The sequence below is a fragment of the Oncorhynchus mykiss genome, chromosome 9 (genome assembly GCF_057628025.1).
Source record: "Oncorhynchus mykiss isolate SJ-2025 chromosome 9, ASM5762802v1, whole genome shotgun sequence".
In the NCBI taxonomy this organism is placed as follows: Eukaryota; Metazoa; Chordata; class Actinopteri; order Salmoniformes; family Salmonidae; genus Oncorhynchus; species Oncorhynchus mykiss.
This window is the reverse complement of record NC_143030.1, coordinates 55,637,100-55,657,321: the sequence shown is the minus strand read 5'-3', so window position 1 is coordinate 55,657,321 and position 20,222 is coordinate 55,637,100. Positions and strand designations below refer to the sequence as shown.

The 20,222-nt window shown below is 42.2% G+C and overlaps 2 protein-coding genes across 9 annotated transcripts in view; one reads left to right on the top strand and one right to left on the bottom strand.

Moving 5' to 3' along the window:
* cntn3a.1 (contactin 3a, tandem duplicate 1) overlaps positions 1-12,767 on the top strand; it is a 111,302-nt gene extending 98,535 nt beyond the window's left edge. For 4 of the 6 annotated variants that reach the window (XM_021616086.3, XM_021616085.3, XM_021616087.3 and 1 more), the window contains 10 exons: positions 4,289-4,406; positions 4,686-4,844; positions 5,040-5,189; positions 5,529-5,599; positions 5,970-6,204; positions 7,796-7,911; positions 9,089-9,275; positions 9,517-9,629; positions 9,898-10,066; positions 11,264-12,767. In XM_021616086.3, the coding sequence (XP_021471761.1) occupies positions 4,289-4,406; positions 4,686-4,844; positions 5,040-5,189; positions 5,529-5,599; positions 5,970-6,204; positions 7,796-7,911; positions 9,089-9,275; positions 9,517-9,629; positions 9,898-10,066; positions 11,264-11,355 (1,410 nt within the window). In that variant the 3' untranslated portion in view covers positions 11,356-12,767. The remainder of the gene's footprint in view (positions 1-4,288; positions 4,407-4,685; positions 4,845-5,039; positions 5,190-5,528; positions 5,600-5,969; positions 6,205-7,795; positions 7,912-9,088; positions 9,276-9,516; positions 9,630-9,897; positions 10,067-11,263) is intronic. The other 2 variants (XM_090184558.1, XM_021616089.3) reach the window with 1 other exon arrangement.
* Positions 12,768-13,165: 398 nt separating this feature from the next.
* The window catches only part of si:dkey-178k16.1 (band 4.1-like protein 1), a 119,547-nt gene continuing 112,490 nt past the window's right edge, over positions 13,166-20,222 (bottom strand). For all 3 annotated transcript variants that reach the window (XM_090184556.1, XM_036988244.2, XM_036988245.2), the window contains one exon: positions 13,166-19,901. The gene's annotated coding sequence lies outside the window, so the exon portion shown is untranslated. The remainder of the gene's footprint in view (positions 19,902-20,222) is intronic.

Here is a 20,222-nt window from a genome sequence, read left to right as displayed (position 1 = left end):
CCTTTTAGAGAATTGTCTTTTTGTGAAGGCTGAGAAGTGCTCTTTTCATGCCTCCTCCGTCACATTTCTCGGTTCTGTTATTTCCGCTGAAGGCATTAAGATGGATCCCGCTAAGGTCCAAGCTGTCATTGATTGGCCCGTCCCTAAGTCACGCGTCGAGCTGCAGCGCTTTCTCGGCTTCGCGAACTTCTATCGTCGTTTCATCCGTAATTTCGGTCAGGTGGCAGCTCCTCTCACAGCCCTTACTTCTGTCAAGACGTGCTTTAAGTGGTCCGTTTCCGCCCAGGGAGCTTTTGATCTCCTCAAGAATCGTTTTACATCCGCACCTATCCTTGTTACACCTGACGTCACTAGACAGTTCGTTGTCGAGGTTGACGCGTCAGAGGTGGGCGTGGGAGCCATTCTTTCTCAGCGCTCCCTCTCTGACGACAAGGTCCACCCTTGCGCGTATTTTTCTCATCGCCTGTCGCCGTCGGAACGTAACTATGATGTGGGAAACCGCGAACTGCTCGCCATCCGCTTAGCCCTAGGCGAATGGCGACAGTGGTTGGAGGGGGCGACCGTTCCTTTTGTCGTTTGGACTGACCATAGGAACCTTGAGTACATCCGTTCTGCCAAACGACTTAATGCGCGTCAGGCGCGCTGGGCGCTGTTTTTCGCTCGTTTCGAGTTCGTGATTTCTTATCGTCCGGGCTCTAAGAACACCAAGCCTGATGCTTTATCTCGTCTCTTCAGTTCTTCAGTAGCCTCCACTGACCCCGAGGGGATTCTTCCTGAGGGGCGTGTTGTCGGGTTGACTGTCTGGGGAATTGAGAGGCAGGTAAAGCAAGCACTCACTCAAACTCCGTCGCCGCGCGCTTGTCCTAGGAACCTTCTTTTCGTTCCCGTTCCTACTCGTCTGGCCGTTCTTCAGTGGGCTCACTCTGCCAAGTTAGCCGGCCATCCTGGCGTTCGGGGTACGCTTGCTTCCATTCGCCAGCGTTTTTGGTGACCCACCCGGGAGCATGACACGCGTCGCTTCGTGGCTGCTTGTTCGGTCTGCGCGCAGACTAAGTCCGGTAACTCCCCTCCTGCCGGCCGTCTCAGGCCGCTTCCCATTCCCTCTCGACCGTGGTCTCACATCGCCTTAGATTTTGTCACCGGACTGCCTTCGTCAGCGGGGAAGACTGTTATTCTTACGGTTGTCGACAGGTTCTCTAAGGCGGCTCATTTTATTCCCCTTGCTAAGCTTCCTTCTGCTAAAGAGACGGCACAAATCATCATCGAGAATGTTTTCAGAATTCATGGCCTTCCGTCAGACGTCGTTTCGGACAGAGGTCCGCAATTCACGTCTCAATTTTGGAGGGAGTTTTGCCGTTTGATTGGGGCTTCCGTCAGTCTCTCTTCCGGCTTTCACCCCCAGTCTAACGGTCAAGCAGAACGGGCCAATCAGACTATTGGTCGCATCTTACGCAGTCTTTCTTTTCGCAACCCTGCGTCTTGGTCAGAACAGCTCCCCTGGGCAGAATACGCCCACAACTCACTTCCTTCGTCTGCGACCGGGCTATCTCCTTTTCAGAGTAGCCTCGGGTACCAGCCTCCGCTGTTCTCATCTCAGTTCGCCGAGTCCAGCGTCCCCTCCGCTCAGGCTTTTGTCCAACGTTGCGAGCGCACCTGGAAGAGGGTCAGGTCTGCACTTTGCCGTTATAGGGCGCAGACTGTGAGGGCTGCTAATAAGCGTAGAACTAAGAGTCCTAGATATTGTCGCGGTCAGAGAGTTTGGCTCTCCACTCAGAACCTTCCCCTTAAGACCGCTTCTCGCAAGTTGACCCCGCGGTTCATTGGTCCGTTCCGTATTTCTCGGATCATTAATCCTGTCGCAGTGCGACTTCTTCTTCCGCGATATCTTCGTCGCGTCCACCCGGTCTTCCATGTCTCCTGTGTCAAGCCCGTTCTTCGCGCCCCCGCTCGTCTTCCCCCCCCCCCCATCCTTGTCGAGGGCGCACCCATCTACAGGGTCCGTAGGATTTTGGACATGCGTCCTCGGGGCCGTGGTCATCAGTACCTAGTAGATTGGGAGGGGTACGGTCCTGAGGAGAGGAGTTGGGTTCCCTCTCGGGACGTGCTGGACCGTGCGCTGATCGATGATTTCCTCCGTTGCCGCCAGGTTTCCTCCTCGAGTGCGCCAGGAGGCGCTCGGTGAGTGGGGGGGTACTGTCATGTATTGTCATGTTGTGTCTTGTTTCTGTCCTTTCCCTTCACCCTGTCTCCCTCTGCTGGTCGTTATTAGGTTACCTTTTCTCCCCCTCTTTCCCCCAGCTGTTCCTTGTCTCCTCCTAACTACCTCGTCACCCCTTTTCCCACCTGTTCCCTTTTTCCCTCTGATTAGTCCTCTATATCTCTCTCTGTTTTTGTTCCTGTCTTTGTCGGATTCTTGTTTGTGTTTTTCATGCCTGAACCAGATTATCGTCATGTTTGCTGCAACCTTGTCCTGTCCTGTCGGAATCTGCCGGTCCATCTGAGCCTACCTATGTTTTGTTATTAAAGAAGTTCTGTTTACGTTAATTCGCTTTTGGGTCCTCATTCACGCACCGTAACAGCATGACAGTCCGTTCTGTCTTTGGCCAAAGAAAGTTGGTCCGTATCATTCGCTTCACTCGACTCTATACGTCATTGATTTGTCCACCAGGAGTGTCCGTATATCTTCTCCCAACACGACTGTCTAAAAAAAAAATCCTATTATAGCAATATATTTTCTTTGATAGTCACTAAATCAGGATGGAGGAACACAACTGATATATGAATGTATAGGCCACACCAAAGCAAAGCTCGAATGGATGGTCACAATGTTACGAAATAGGACTAACCTAAAGTTGCATTAGAGTAACTCAACTTAATTTTCTGCATATTTGCAATGTTGTAAAAAATCCTAAAATGACACAGTCCCAATTACCTAAATATTTCACTATGTTGTACATGAAATAGCACTGATGGAGTGATTAAGATTTTTCATCACTAGTATTAACTGATTGCTGAAAACAGTGAACACAACTCCTCTGAGGAAAATGTGTTAATATTCTAAGAACACTTAACAGTGAATTTTGTATCCACTGATTCCATTTTGTATTCATACTTTTACAAAAGGGCGTCTAAGATATGCAATCCAGATACAAAGGCAAGAAAGTTGTCAGAAGTTTGGAAAATGTATTTGGATATGTTTGGCCACAGTAAAAACAATAAAAAAATAATGCTTGTATGTGATTGAGAAACTGTAAAGTAGGAAGAATTTCATAGAAAGGTGTACAAAAATATATGATACTGTTTGGATTACATATGTGTTCTGTGCTGTATGTAATTTTGTAAATGCTTACAATTAAGTAAACATAAATCAAATCTAGTCCTGCAAAAGTACTCCAAACCAAGCAGGTAGTTATGGTACTACAAACCAAATACTGTGAGGTAGTTAGGCCTACTATATACAGTGGGGCAAAAAAGTATTTAGTCAGCCACCAATTGTGCAAGTTCTCCCACTTAAAAAGATGAGAGAGGCCTGTAATTTCCATCATAGGTACATGAGAAAAAAAAATCCAGAAAATCACATTGTAGGATTTTTTAATTTTGTGTCCTATGTAGAGAATTGTGTCTACTGTTTTGTAAAAAGTGTTTTGTGATAGAGCGTGTATACTGTTATGCAAAAAAAGTGTTTATCATTATTGTTTTGGCCATGTGGATCCCAGTTTCGCTCACATGGATCCCAGTTTCCTTACAATGTTCAAGCTAAAACTCTAAGTGCCGCCCACCACATGAGTTACTTACAACTACATTGTAACTTGGGTATTTTGAGGCCCAATAACAAGAAACCATCACAGAGTATAGCGAGTGTGAGCTAATGCTCTGCAAAAATGATCTCCTCACAAATGTTGGTCTTCTACGGTCTGAAAGCATTGGTCGTCTTGACCTCAATCTTATCTATGTGACAAAAGTCAGACTAACAAGTACAGTAGAGCAGCTTCAAAGGTCAGCATGTATTATAGCTGACAATTAGAAACAGAAAGGAGTAAAAGAAATGGGACTGAAAATAGCCTTTTCATTTTCTCAGATAGAAACTGTCATCATTAAACGGTCTGAAATATTCAGCCGTTTCTACTGAAGGTCTTTGACTTTTATCATGACTTTCACCTCATATATTGAACACATCAAGTGTAGTATCTCATCCTGCTCGTATTTGAAGAAGGGCCTTTTATTTGATATCTTTTCTAGAATTCTAACATTTTCCTTACTGCTCTGGTTTGGCATTCCTTATGGACAGCGCTCAGCAGGTGACATCATGATCCGTAACATTCAGCTGAGGCATGCTGGGAAGTATACCTGTGCTGTCCAGACCAAGGTGGACAGTGTTTCCATCGCCACCGATGTGGTAGTTAGAGGTATGGCTATGCTGGAGCACCAGTAGCACAAAATGTCACATTGATCTGTTGTAGGTAGGATCCAGTAAAAAAAAAGAAATACAATTTGATTTGTGAAATCCCACTTTTGCCACTAGTGTAGCAAATGGAAGGTTTAGAATTAAACCTGGAACCTTGGGTTCTCCTACTCTCCAATAATCAGCCCATAATGTTTAGACCTCTTCGTAAGCTTGTGTTTGAATCATGACTGCTATCTCATGTTGATCAACTAAGATGATGCTGTGATAATGATTTTTCCAGGTGCTCCAGGCCCACCTGTGGAATTCCAGGTGACAGAGATGACAGACAGCACAGCGTCTCTCTCCTGGGGACCGGGTCCTGACAACCACAGCCCAGTCCTCACCCACAACATCCAGGCCCGCACAACTTTTTCACTGGGCTGGCAGGGAGTCATCACAGGTGCGTGCGTGTGTGTGTGCACGTGCATCTTTATCTATCACACACACTGTATATTCAATTGAATAATGCACTCACAACATAATCAAGGTTCAAGGTACATCATCACAATTAGCACACAAAGTTATAGACTGTATTTATATAGCACTAGAAGATCCTGCAACATGCTAATTAAAGGCTATTTGTTGTCCGGGTTAGTTCCTGAACTTCTTGGGGGCAAACAGCTGACAGCCACTGTTATTGACCTCAGTCCGTGGGTGGAGTATGAGTTCAGAGTGCTGGCAACCAACGCCATCGGAACAGGAGAGCCCAGCAAACCTTCCAAAAAAGCCCGGACCAAAGACATGCGTATGTACTGTATCTGTCCCACATAGCTCCCAACACAACGATGAATGCTGAATACTGTAATATAATATGCACAATTTTACCCAATGAATTGTTTGTTTACATTAAAGTTGTGATGCAATATTGTTAATGCATTGTTATAGGAAAGTGCAAGAGCTACAGTACAAGCCCATTTCCACTGGGATGTTGATGATTGATGATGAGGAGGATCTTTTGTTTAAAAACTGCACGGTGACCCCAACAATTAACAGCATTAATTGACAGATGTTTTTCCATGATAATAGTAGGAGGCATGCAGACATTAAAGTTTCTCTATGAAAACAAACACCCTTGATTTTGCAGCTCCCAAGATAACGCCATCCAGAGTGAACGGAGGTGGTGGTGGTCGCTCGGAGCTTGTCATCACTTGGGAGGTAAAGTGAACACTACTAATAAAGATGATCAGCTTGATTGGTAAAGTCATACAGATTCAGCAAAGTGCACCAAATGATATGTTGAAATCAATTATGAATCAAACATAACCCATTCTCTGACTGCAAGTATGTTTCAGAGCATGCAGGTTGTGCCAATAGGTATTTTTACAATACTGGGCCAAACCTAGCTGTATTGAGCTGGCCTGGTCACGCATGCACCAAAGTTGCTAGACCCACGCTGAAGAGGACAATGTGAATTTGTTTTATACGAGCCAGAAAAGTAGTTCCGGTCTGCACGGCAGTATTAGAAGGTAGATGTGCGTTATGTGAATGCACCGATGTACATTTGTGTTTTCACCTCTTTCTGCAGCCTGTCCCTGAAGAGCTACAGAGTGGCCCAGGATTTGGCTACGTGGTAGCTTTCCGACCTCAGGGGGCTCAAGGCTGGATGCAGGCAGCAGTCACCTCCCCCGACGCCTCCAGATACATCTTCAAGAACGAGAGCATCGCTCCCTTCTCTCCGTTTCATGTGAAAGTGGGCGTGTACAATAACAAAGGGGAGGGCCCCTTCGGGCCGGTGGCCACCATCTACTCTGCAGAGGAAGGTACAGTACACTGCCAGACCCTGTTATTTATTTAGGGAATGAATTACGTGAAAATGATTTTTTTTTTTCTAACGTTATTGAGATGTTCCAAATAACTCTAGAATTCTGAAATCCATCAATACCTCTACAGGGTTCAACACTGTAGAGTATTTTTTGCAAAGTTTAAGTGATGCCAGACCCAGCTGAGTACACAACATACCTATTCCATCATTCCTTTTCATTTCAGATGCTGTATGTATAGTGCGTATAATAAGTCTACACCTCCCTTGAATTTCTTCACATTTTAATGTGTTACAAAGTGAGGTTAACATCTTGTCAGCGATCTAGCAAAATACTCTGTAATGTCAAAGTGGAATACAAATTTGAATTATTTTTTAAGATGAATGAAAATGAAACACTAATATACCTGTAACTCGGCCACTCAGGACCATTCACTTCTTGGTAAGCAACTCCAGTGTAGATTTAGCTGTGTTATTGTCCTGCTGAAAGGTGAATTCCTCTCCCGGTGTCTGGTGTAAGCAGACTGAAGCAGGTTATCCTCTAGGATTGTAAAATGTATTTTCATTTTGCCTGTCCCGTTTCTTTTCATCCTGAAAAAGTCTACAGTCTTTGCCGATGTCAAACATACCTATACCATGATGCAGCCACAACCATGTTTGAAAATAAGGAGGCAGTTACTCAGTGATGTCTTGTTGGATTTGCCCCAAACATACAATTTTGCATTTAGGCCAAAAAGTGTATTCCTTTACCTTGTTTTTCATTACTTCAGTGCCTTGTTGCATACATATGCATGTTTTGGAATATTTTTTATTCTGTATATTTGTATTATTGTTTTCACTCTGTCATTTAGGCCATTATTGTGGAGTCACTACAATGTTTTTGATCCATCTTCAGTTTTCTCCCATCACAGCCATTAAACTCTGTAACTGTTTTAAAATCACCAATGGCCTCATGGTGAAATCCCTAAGCAGTTTCCTTCCTGCCCTGCAGCTCAGTTCAGAAGGACGACTGCATCTTCGATGTGTCTGGGTGGTTTAATACATCATCCACAGCATAATTAGAAACTTGAGCATACGTAAAGATATATTTGATGTGTAATTTGTTATTGTTAACCATCTACCAATCACTGCCCTTCTTTGTGAGACTTTTGAAAAGCTCTCTGATCTTTATAGTTGAATCTGTGCTTGAAATTCAACGCTTGACTGAAGGACCTTACAGATGATGTATGTATGGGGGACAGAGGAAAGGGTAGTCATTAAAAAATCATGTCACCCCTATTATTTCACACAGATGGAGTCCATATAACTTATTATGTGATTGGTTAAGCCAAATTTGACTTCTGAACTAATTTAGGCTTGCCTCAACAGAAAGATGAATACTTATTGAACGACTATATATATATATATATATATATATATATATATATATATATATATTTTTACTTCACTTTGATATTATGAAGTGTTTTGTGTAGATCAATGACAAAATATATTTTTTTAAGTTAAAGGGGGATGTAGACTTTCTATAGGCACTTTATTTCTTATTGTCAGCTATCAGTAGTTACACATTCACTGTGTGTGTGTGACCCTAGAGCCCAGCAGAGCCCCGGGTAGGGTGCGGGCCAGGAGTGTGTCGGCATCGGAGGTAGAGGCCACCTGGAAGGCCCTGCCCTGGAGCAACAATAGGAGACGCATCCTGGGCTATGAGGTCAGAGCCCAAACACACTGGACATCATAGACATACAATTGATAGATCTGACACTGCTTCAGTATTTCTCTTCGTACATGATCAATGGACTATCCAGTATTATGCCTCATTGAATTGTTACATTTATGTAGATTAAATCAACACCCTATACTGTCTGTACAAATATCAGTTAACGTACAGCCACACTGAGACGCATGAACATGGATGAAATCGTGTATGATTGTTCGTTTTTGTCCGTCATTAGTCCTCGAGTCAACTGTTTTCGGATGAGTTCAGATGAGTTTTATCCGTCAAAAGTTGTATTTTATTTATCAAATGTTTTTCTATTTGGCATTTTGAATGATTATACAGATAATACAGACAGAACAGGTAGAGGGCAAAACATAAACGGATCCCCTACCAGATCAAACCTACTTCAACCCCCCCATGCTCCAACAGGAGAAAAAAGGATCCCGTACCAAATCTAACCCACAGCTTGCATGATATAGAATTTGACCAAATAACAAACAAAACAAAAATATAATCAAACAAAAAAGTAAAGAAGAGTAAAAATAGGGATACAAATTCTAATTTGCAACTTCCTTTATCCAATGGCTTAAAGTAGAAGAAAACCGATCTTTCCACTTCAATAGTAGAAGACGTCTAGCTAGAAGAGTGGTAAAGGCCAGCATGTTGCCCATAGCAACAGAGGGGCCTCCTGTGGTGCCACTCCGAATAATGAAATAAAGGCAGAAGTTTTTGTAGGTCTCTCCAGTATCTTTGAAAAAGAACAGAAAATTGACATCCAGAAATCTGTCAATTTCAGGCAAACGCCTTTGTGCGTTTTTTGTTGTTGTCAGACAATCAGCTCTGTTGTCATTCATCGGGAAACGGATGATTCCCATTGAAAAAGTATTGGCTCACTCCGAAATATTCTAACACAAAATCATAATGTGACCACAGCCTTAGACAAGCATATGAATACTCTGACGTGACAAACTATCCAGCCTACTCTTAACTTCTACCCGTTACAGCCCGAGGAAGATGGGTTCTTCTCTAGGGTTCATCCTACTGGGGAGTTTATGGCCAGTGTGGCTGTGCTTTAAAAATACAGTTGATTGATTTCATTGATGAAAAAATGTTTAAACATATCAGGGATGTTGAACTGTAGTGTTGACTGGTGTGTTTTGAACTGTAGCTGAGGTACTGGGGTGAGAGGGAGAGACAGGAGACAGCCAGTGTGATCAGGACCATGGGTAACCGGACGTCTGTGGTGATCAGAGGCCTGGAGGGCAGCAGAACCTACTTTATCTCCCTCCGAGCGTACAACAGTGCAGGGGTGGGCCCTCACTGTGCCACAGTCAATGTCACCACCAAGAAACCCCGTAAGTACAAAACCTACATTCAAGGATACCTGCCTGCATCCACTCCATAGAGCCTCACCCCCCACCCCCCTCACTTGAAAAAATAAATATTGACCCTGACTCGCTGTGTTTGAATACTCTTTGGACTGGAGACATTTTATTTGGATAGGCCATCTATAAATACCCAACAAACTATCAATAGACCATCAGCATCTATAGATGGACTATCCAAATGAAGTGTTCACGTTTTCTTTTCTTCCAGCCCCAAGCCAGGCACCGGTGAAGATCATATGGAACACCTCAAACTCGAAGGTCATCCTCAAATGGGATCATGTTAGAGCTCTGGAGAACGAGTCCGAGGTCACTGGTTACAAAGTACGGGAGTAAACACGTATTTCAACTTTTTTTCTTATTATTTATTAAATGATCCAGTATGTGCTAGGGTTATTCACCTATGTTGAGTTGTTCAGCCCTTGAATGACTGAACAGACTGATTCTTATAAGCAAAGTATATAATAAGCATAGCAGTGTTTCTGACCACGACAAGGTTGATTCTCGTAGTGATTCTTATACAGTACTTGCACTCTAGGCTATGTTGTGCAGATCCACACTGTGTATGATTTGTGTTGTCACATCTCTCCAGGTGATGTACACACAGGACAGACACAGTCGTCCCAACGTGGTCGAAACCAACACCACGTCTTTGGAGCTGGCGCTACCGGTCAACGAGGACTATGTCATCCAGATCAAACCCTTCAGCGAGGGAGGAGAGGGGAGTAGCAGCAGACAAATCACTATTCCCAGGATAGCAGGTGGGACATTTTGCCTGACACGGTCAGAGCATTGGGCCAGTAACTGAAAGATTGCTAGTTCAAATCCCCATGCTGACAAGTTGAAAAATCTGCCGATGTGCTCTTGAGCAAAGCACTTAACCCCAATTGATCTAGAGTCGCCGTTGATAATGTCTGACCCTGGCCGTGTCCCCACTCTCTGAGGGTGTCTCACGGGGAGTTGGGATATGCAAAAAACACATTTCCAATTCATACTATGTGTATCAATACACACTTGTACATGTGTGAAATAGGACACAAAAAAAAGCACCCACCAAATTATACAATTATTATGAGGGCCAACTGATTTAACTTTTTGCATGAGATCATGTAATAATTTTAATTGAAATGACTGAAATAACATTAGGAATTGATCTTTTTTTAACACAAGAGCAACATCATATCATTCATTATACATGTAAATCTTTAAATGGATTCAATGCAAACAAGTCCAGTATAATGGGCCCTTCTATCTAACCATTATGATCCAAAATACAGTATAGCGGCGCCACCTCCTGATACATTTGAGCAATAACAACATGGTGGAAAACATTATTGCAGACTAGATGTGCATCGTGACAACCTCACTCATCATGACAACCTATCACTCATTATGTGTTTGTGGGTATTCTTAATTCAGTGCAGGGTTGAGGTCAATTCCACGTCAGTCAGTTCAGAAAGTAAACTGAAATTCAAATTCTCATTTTCCAAAATGCATCTCTACGAGAAATTACATTACATTACCTCACGGGACAAAGTGTTAATAACAGACCTTATTTTTCCCAGTTAGTCGTTAATATCTGTGTAATTATAATCTCGTTTTAAGGTAATACTCCACATATGTAATAGAGGGCTAACAATTCACCAACAGTATAGTAACAGGGATCTGTTTTTCCAAACTCCTCTAACCTTAAACCCTTTAATTCCATCACTAGTTACATATTGCTTTCATGGTGCGTAACCGTAAATTGTTACCATACTATTACCATGTTAATACCACTTTCTCCCGTGCTGTAATGCAAAGTGCTAGAGACATTTGGGGAATTGGAATTTCAGTTTACCTCCTGAATTGAAATGGAATTTACCCCAACCCTTATTCAGTGTCTAGAATAAATTGAACTGCATTCTGAACAGCATATACTGTAAGAAACTCGTTAGATTTGACTGGTTTTATTGCAGGTTCAATGGCCATTGGTGCAGCCCCGGAGTTATCAGCGGTATCCATGGTCAATATGCTTGCACTCTATTTCACAGCCAGGACGTTCCTATGACAAACAGCTCCTGGACCACACTGCTTTCCATGAGGACACTGGACAAAGAGGCCATGTATCTTCTTCCTCTAACAGATACCCCCTTTGTTGACAATATATTTCCCTCAAACCTTTCATGGGAGATATTGAAAGTCCAGCTTGGAAACTGTTGTTACATAAGCAGCGTTGATAAACGCTGAAATTACGTTGTTACCGCTTTCTGTCTTTTTAAAATGTTTTCCGTAAATGGATAATCTCAAAAGCGTTTCTTTATGAAGACAAGGAGATACGATGCACAAGAAGCTGTGTACGTTTCAGGAACCCCCAAAAAAGGAGACTGCTACTTTCTAACATAATTTGGATAAGGGTACAACTGGTGAGTTAAGATGCCGCTGACCCTGGACAGTGTGAAGGGAATTAACTCACACACATGAAATGAAGCTACGTTCAAGAGACCCATACCTGCAGTGATGATTGTCATTCCCTGAATCCTCAAAGACTGTATCTAGGACACCTACTGTACTGAAAAGGTTAAGAAGAGAAAACCTCGTTTCACTGGTGACCCCTGCAACTACCAGGGCGTCTTGACAAACCTCGTTATGTTATGGCCTGGTTCGGAACCTATGTTCCTTTTCCTGGAAACTGCACTTACTCTTACATAACATAAAATATAATATTAGGTGCCATTTAGCAGACGCTTTAGTCCAAAGCGATTTATAGTCATGCGTGTGTACATTTTACGGATGGATGGTCCCAGGAATCAAACCCACAATCCTGCCGTTGCAAGCGCAATGCTCTACCAACTGATCAACAGAGGACCACATATATCGTTATATATGGACTGTTATATACAGTATAAATTATAACATTTTGAGCCAACATGGTTCCCATCCACCCAGCCTCATAATACTGGCAGCTGCAGTACAGTCAGCACCAAAATGGCTTCTGGTAGGAACTACAGTGTGCTGGAAAGCTGATAGATGGATGTCTTTTCTCTCCTCACCTTTCCCTCCATTACAAGTGCATAAATAGCCACGCTAAGCTGTGTGAGCCAATTTCTTGTACACTGTATGTATGAAATCCTCAGGTCCCAAAATGAGCCTTATGTCTATTATCATTGTTGTTTTTATTGTTATTATTATTTATTAATCACATGTGTGTATCCAGATATTATTAGAAATGATCCCAATTTTATTAAATGAGAACATGGTTCCTTTGGACCATTTTTATGTTTTATCATTAGTGCTCAGATATGCCTTTTTTCTTATGTCTTTCATGATTTGCATTGTAAAAGAAGTGGCAGTGTTTATTGAGTTTTTCAAACATTGTGCATATTCCTACAGTCTACTGCTGTTTGGCATGAAAGTGGTCAATGTAAGTGGCTTGGAATATTTTAATGGATCAACCTGCTTTTAATAAACATAATGACATTTGGTTTGCTTCTTTTCTGAGGGGAAATGTGATCCGATCTAATGTATTATTATTTACCATAGCAATAGTGAGAATACAGATGGACAAGTTCAAACAATGTGTTCGAATGTTGGATGTATGGCACTGTATTGAAAAGTTAAATACATACTCTTCAGAAGATATATGTTTGCTATATATTTGCCATGAAAAGACAAGTCTTGGCATTGGGGAGGTTATGTGAAATACAGTGCCACATTGTATAAATATGACGTTGAAGACAAGATGTAAATAATCAAACAAACAGTATACAAATTATCCTGATATCATATGGTGGAATACGGATGCCACAACTCAGAAAAACATCCACAAGAAAAATGGTGATTCATGGACAGAGAACAGAGGATCTCACTCTCGTCGTGCTCTTTTCATTTAGTTTATTAATGTATGGAATGCAAGTTCACTGTACAGCAAAGACACAGCACCAAGCAATGGGGAGCAGCACAGAGCAAACATGATGTGAACTGAGTAGAGGAGGGCTATACAGATATTGGTGAGCTGAGGGGTCTGGGAGGGTTCCGAGGTCAGCCAGAAGTCATCCAATCAGGGTTCGGCACAGGGCGATGGTCTCGCCAACGCCTCTGATTAATCATGGCTGGTTTGATTACTTGTCCAAGTTGCCAGGTTACTTCAACATGTAGGATGAAGTTGCCCTTAGATACTGATCTAAGGTCATGATTAAGGTTAGGACTTGGGTAGGGTAAACTGATGCTAGATGCACCCAATGCAGACTGCCCGGCAAGCTATCTAGAGCTCATTGAAACTCTCTAGTGTACAGTAGTAACATTGCCACTTATCTGAAACCAATTTAATCCTCAGAATACTGTACAAAGGAATGAATGGCTGTTGACATTGGTTTCGCCACTCCTAACCCCCACATTGATTTTGCCACTGTGATTTGTAAAAGATATCAAACATAAATGCAAAAACTTGGCTGTCTAATGAGATTCAACAGTTACACACCACACACCTGGTAACAGTTGAGTTATGTGTCCCAAAGCCAACTTTAACTTGTCATAATCCTAACATGGCACCTTCAGCTCAACCTATGATTTTTCGTCTAAATGCATTAACTCGGGAGTAGCTTAGAGGGTTGTAAGAGGGTACCTGACAAGTAATACTCTGACAGGATATATACATTAGTCTTACCATATCACGTTTGTGACATTTTTGTTGGCTTTCTGGCACATAGTTCATCTAAAGTATATCCTCGATTACAAAACTGTTGGAAGTAGTTCCTTCATACAAATACAGAAGTGTCACTACTACCAAACATTATCACAGCACACTTTTCATACAGTAGGAAACATAGGCCATGGTATCCCTCACACACTCAAAATATAACCAGACCAAAACACACTAAAAGCAAATGAGGGATTGAGATACCAGGTATCACTGGAACACTTTGCTCGAAGGAGGATAAATAAGGGTTTCTATTTATAATGCCATATAGCCACTGCAAGAGGCCTGGTAAATGTCCATATAAAACTTGAATCCATGTAACACACAGTAAGTCATCCCTGAAAATGGCATAAACGCCACCAGGATAAAAATCATTAGCAATTACTAATGTCATGATAGTTGTTGTTAAATGTGTATGTAGATGGATGGAGAATCTTATGTATGCCCCTTCAAGTGCAGTGATAGCACTTTACAGCACTCCTATTATTTAATGGAGTCAACCAAATGTGAACATGTTGTGGGACCTCGGGATTGGCAAACCCTCTGTTATCATGACTGAATTTGTTGAGTTATCTTTCCCCCCCCCATTCTGAATTGAAAACACTGTATGCTAATAATACCTTCCATTTCCTTTTTCCTGTTACAGAGTTTCATTTCCTGTAGATGGAGTCTACAGTTAGAACAGACATAATGCAGACTTTTTCATTTCACTGACATCTAGGCCGGGATTCAATCGGAGGCGCATTGTGGAACTCATGACATTTCAAGGTCATTTCCAATTGAGCAGACATTTTCAGCAGCTACAGTCAATGAGGTCTCCTCGGGAACGTTGCCTTTAAAGATCAAATACACAATAGGGGGAACAGCGCCACTGTCCGCCCCACGGCTGTTGCTATTGTTTTTGTTTTGTCGACGAAGCAGAGGTGGGGAGCGTCATGCATCAAGAAAAACAAATGCAGTACATATAGTATGCCACTGTTCTATCGTGTGTGCAATGATGTCATGGGAAAAAACAGTGTCTGTTGTTTGCAGTAACTTATTTGTTGTGGCAGTTTCACCATTAAGAATTTTAGTTTTAATGGGCGCATTGTCAACATCGCTCTAAAACGTGCCTCGGATTGAATCCCAGCCATAACCTATGTTGGACATTTACTGATGTACAGTTGAAGTCGGAAGTTTACATACACCTTAGCCAAATACATTTTAACTCAGTTTTTCACAATTCCTGACATTTAATCCTAGTAAAAATGTCTGTCTTAGGTCAGTTAGGACCACCACTTCATTTTAAGAATGTGAAATGTCAGAATAACAGCATAGAGTGATTTATTTCAACGTTTATTTCTTTCATCACAATCCCAGAGGGTCAGAAGTTTACATACATTCAATTAGTATTTGGCAGCATTGCCTTTAAATTGTTTAACTTGGGTGAAAGGTGTCAGGTAGCCTTCCACAAACTTCCCACAATAAGTTGGGTGAATGTTGGCCAATTCCTCCTGACAGAGCTGGTGTAACTGAGTCAGGTTTGTAGGCCTCCTTGCTCGCACATGCTTTTTCAGTTCTGCCCACAATCTTTTTATGGGATTGAGGTCAGGGCTTTGTGATGGCCACTCCAACACCTTGACTTTGTTGTCCTTAAGCCATTTTGCCACAACTTTGGAAGTATGCTTGGGGTCGTTGTCCATTTGGAAAGTCCAAGCTTTAACTTCCTGACTGATGTCTTGAGATGTTGCTTCAATATATCCACATAATTGTCCTTCCTCATGTTGCCATCAATTTTGTGAAGTGCACCAGTCCCTCCTCCAGCAAAGCACCCCTACAACATGATGCTGACACCCCCGTGCTTCACGGTTGGGACGGTGCTCTTCATCTTGCCAGCCGCCCCCTTTTTCCTCCAAACATAACGATGGTCATTATGGCCAAACAGTTATATTTTTGTTTAATCAGACCAGAGGACACTTCTCAAAAAGTACGATCTTTGTCCCCATGTGCTGTTGCAAACCGTAGTCTTGCTTTTCTATGGCGGGTTTGGTGCAGTGGCTTCTTCCTTGCTGAGTGGCCTTTCAGGTTATGTCATTATAGGACTCGTTGTACTGTGGATATAGAGACTTTTGTACCTGTTTGATTTGCACTTTTCGCACCAAAGTACGTTCATCTCTAGGAGACAGAATGTTTCTCCTTCCTGAGCGTTATGACGGCTGCGTGGTCCCATGGTGTTTAGACTTGCATACTATTGTTTGTACAGATGAACGTGGTACCTTCAGGCGTTTGGAAATTGCTCCCAAGGATGAACCAGACTTGTGGAGGTCTACAATTTCTTTTCTGATGTCTTGGCTGTTTTATTTTGATTTCCCCATGATGTCTTGCAAAGAGGCACTGAGTTTGACGGTAGGCCTTGAAATACATCCACAGGTACACCTCCAATTGACTCAAATGATCAGAAGCTTCTAAAGCCATGACATAATTTTCTGGAATTTTCCAAGCTGTTTAAAGGCACAGTCAACATAGTGTATGTAAACTTCTGACCCACTGGAATTGTGATACAGTGAATTATAAGTGAAATAATCTGTCTGTAAACAATTGTTGGAAAAATTACCTGTGTCATGCACAAAGTAGATGTCCTAACCGACTTGCCAAAACTATAGTTTGTTAACAATACATTTGTTGAGTGGTTGAAAAATAAGTTTTAATGACTCCTAAGTGTCATTATGTAAACTTCCGACTTCAACTGTAGCTAGCTACTGTGATATTTCATACTGCCTTAAGGTCTCTTCTACTTTGCATAATACTATAACATTGTATCTATACAGTAGGTATTATAGTGGTTTAATTTAATTTCATAATGAATGTCTTTATCGTGCAAACATTATCTAAAATACTAATTTCATTTAAAAGGTAGCTCATTGGCATAATATTTCCTACCGTAATTAGCCACAGTATAACAGCAGAAAGTGACTGTATCTCTAACGGTTGAAAGGGGACCTGACCTTGGATCATTTTAGAACAGCAACATGCTCAAAATTTATACTTTCACAATTTTTATAAATACCCAACAGGCACATTCTATTGATCAGAGGTTCATAAGCACTCCATTCATATACATCCAAATGTCTACACAGATCAACTTCAATAACAAGTAAACCATCATCATAATACAGTAACGTCAATTGTGTTCTTAAAACAAAAATGCCAAATTGCAAGAGTTCAAGGTAGGGTCTGCCAAGATGTCAGCCAAATGCCCGAATTGTGGGTTAAAGAAAAAGCAAGATATCTTGAGAAAGCCTATTTATCCGAGAGAGTTTCAACAGCTCTTCTCCTCTGTTGTATGATGGTGAGGATGCGCCATTGCAGGAAGAAAAGTTCAACTTTGACCTTTCTGTGTTAGCTGTGGTGCCCCTTTCTCTACTCTGGCACATTTGGCATCGTCGAGTTAGTGCCACCAAACCAGCGCCGCGATTTACGGACCTCGCTGGTGCAGTGTAGCCTACTGTTCTCAAATCTCCTGCAATCTGTGTATCCTCTGGCATTCCCATAACCATTCTCACTGTTACAGAAATGGGCCAAAGCACAGTTATGGACTTTGCTGGTTTAGCGAGTATATAAAACTAAGGGAAGGTTTTCCTGTTCATGAAAACCTGCTTTACTGCATGCACGTCAACAGTACTGGACCTACAACTAATGGATACACTTTTTTTCTCTTGACAAACTACGTAGATATGTAAGCACACTCTAGATTTAATCAAGATCCGCATTATAGCGCAATTAAAATATAAAGGTAATTTACAATTGAGCCGACATACTGTTTGCAGCGTTTACAGATAATGTAGTCTCAGCGAATCCGGGAACATTGCCTTTAAATTTCAATTGTGCTTTAGCGACGATTTTCTGCTGTCCAGATTTAATCTAGGCCTCAGTAGGCATTAGAGTTGGATCTGAGGTCTAGAATGGTGGGTGGAATTTACTTAGTAGGACTTTGGACCACATTGTAGTCCTATAGTCTGCCAGATTATCTCATACTAAGTACCCCTGTAATAAAAATGTCCTGCACTTCAAGTGTGGCATTGGTGTGGGTTGTGACGGCAGTGAGACTCTAAAGTGATATGATGGAATGAGCACATCAAAGAGACAACAGCTCCTAAGATTTGGATCCACTTGACATTCAGGCAAAAACCTTCCCATTTAATTTCCTTAGAGGATACTATGCAGAGGCAAGCTGAGAACAGTTTGGTGGTCTAGATAGGATACAGCTTATATCAAATTAATCTCGCCCACCAGCTGGCTCTCTCTCTGTCGAACCGTCTGGTTTCCGAGCACCTCAGAAAAGGACTTGACTGGAAGCCTATGGCAGGAGCGGAGAAACAACCACTGGTTTTAATTGGCTGATCTCTCAGTCCATCACCATTTAGTGCAACCCTTAGAACCTCCCCGTAAGTGTGCTGCATTCGGGGGCCAGTATTGTTTTTGTGTTTGTGTGTAACAAAGCTATGGCTAGCTGTTAGCATGAACGTCGATATGTTCCTACTACCTGGGTTATGGGGAGTTATTTCCATGGTGCACCATAACAAATACTTTTCTCCCTCGATTTGGAACCACATCTCATAGTCGTGTGATTTGCTCAGAATTTGAATTGATTATCATGTCACTCAGTAAATCTACACCCCTTCACAGTCCCACACTGTTGCCAGGCTCTATGTTCCAGAAATTCGAGCCTGTGGACAAGTTTTATTATGTGGATTTTAGCTAACCCTAACCCTTAGCCTAACAGCCTAATTCTCCTAACCTGCTACATTAATTTCCTAACCTATCTAGTCAAAACCCAGTTGTTTGGCTTGAGTGTTGAGACCAGTGCAGACAAGTGTACTAGGTGTAGACTGAAACTTTCCAGCAGTGAAACAAGGAATTCTGGCATTATTTTGTCATTCAACCTGTTATTTCTTAGTACCAAGACTGCCATCATTTATGACATTTCCATATCTAGCCATCCATGTCTGTATTTCACCTTGTCTAAATATCAGGCTGTTACCATGGTTACTCCATGGCTATCAGTCTGAAAGAAGTCGCTGTAAAAAAGACGCAATAGTCTCTACCAGACAGAATGTTGAATAAAATTATATTTAAACATACTTTACCAGTTGTCTTTTTGGCGGTTGGAAGTGGAGATAAAATGGCCACAGGAAAGTACTATTAGCCCAACTTTCTGGGGCGCCGGTAGGTATTTGGCTATGTCGGCTTGTAATTTAGTATTTTAAATCATGTGATGCATTTCATGTGATGCACAATATGTAAACAATAGCCGAATGTAACCAAACGTTGTCAACCGAAGCACGTTTCCTCGTAATCAGCTGAAAGTGTTTGCCGTTCGGTCTGTGGTTAGGTTCAGACAAATTGTTTAAGTGTTTGTCTCGTGCAAATTGAGTCAGTATTGAAAATACAAACCAGAAATATACAGACCAGCGTACTGAAGGTCGGGTTGATAACGTTCCCCTATGGATATGTTGTATCAGATTACCTCCGACATAGGAAAAATAATAATTGGACAACAGGTAAAGTGAGTTGAAGTGTTTTCAACATTTTGACTTGTAATGTGACTGTTCGGGAATGCTGAGCCAACATGCTAGAGACGAGTATGTAAGTATTTCACTCTCAGATTCTAAGAGGCTATATTTCACCATATCACCGCCAGAGCAAAGATTCATAAATAAAGGGTTGGATTTAAAGGAGTCCTGTTACTATGGTAGACAACAGGGAAGTATATGGGTTGGCCCAGTGGGCAAGAGTAGTAAGGGTGAGGGATTGAAACGTGTGTGGCTGTGTGTGTCGGAGCCCCACTAGCAGTGGTCACAGCAGTGTGGTTGTCTCAGGTAGCTCAGGCACCAACAGGTCTGCTCCTGAGGGGGGCGCTCATGTCCCAGGAATCAGGACTATAGGAGAGATGAGACAATTCATTGTTTAAAACAGGGATGGGCAACTTTGATGGGGATGGTGCCACACAAAATCTGAACTCATAATGAGGGGCCGCAGTTGCCCCCCCCCCCCCCCCCCCCCCAGAGAGCTGGCCGCTAGACTAACTTACCAATCTAAAACATGTTAGCTGACATGGGCTAATTGAGTGATGGTCAGTGACTGACATAACAAGATGAAAACTGTTGATGCACAACAACCACATTTCGAAATTGCACCTTGTGTATTCTAGTATTCTACCTTGCAACAGTAACAGTTGAGACCCCGACTGAGTTCCCTAC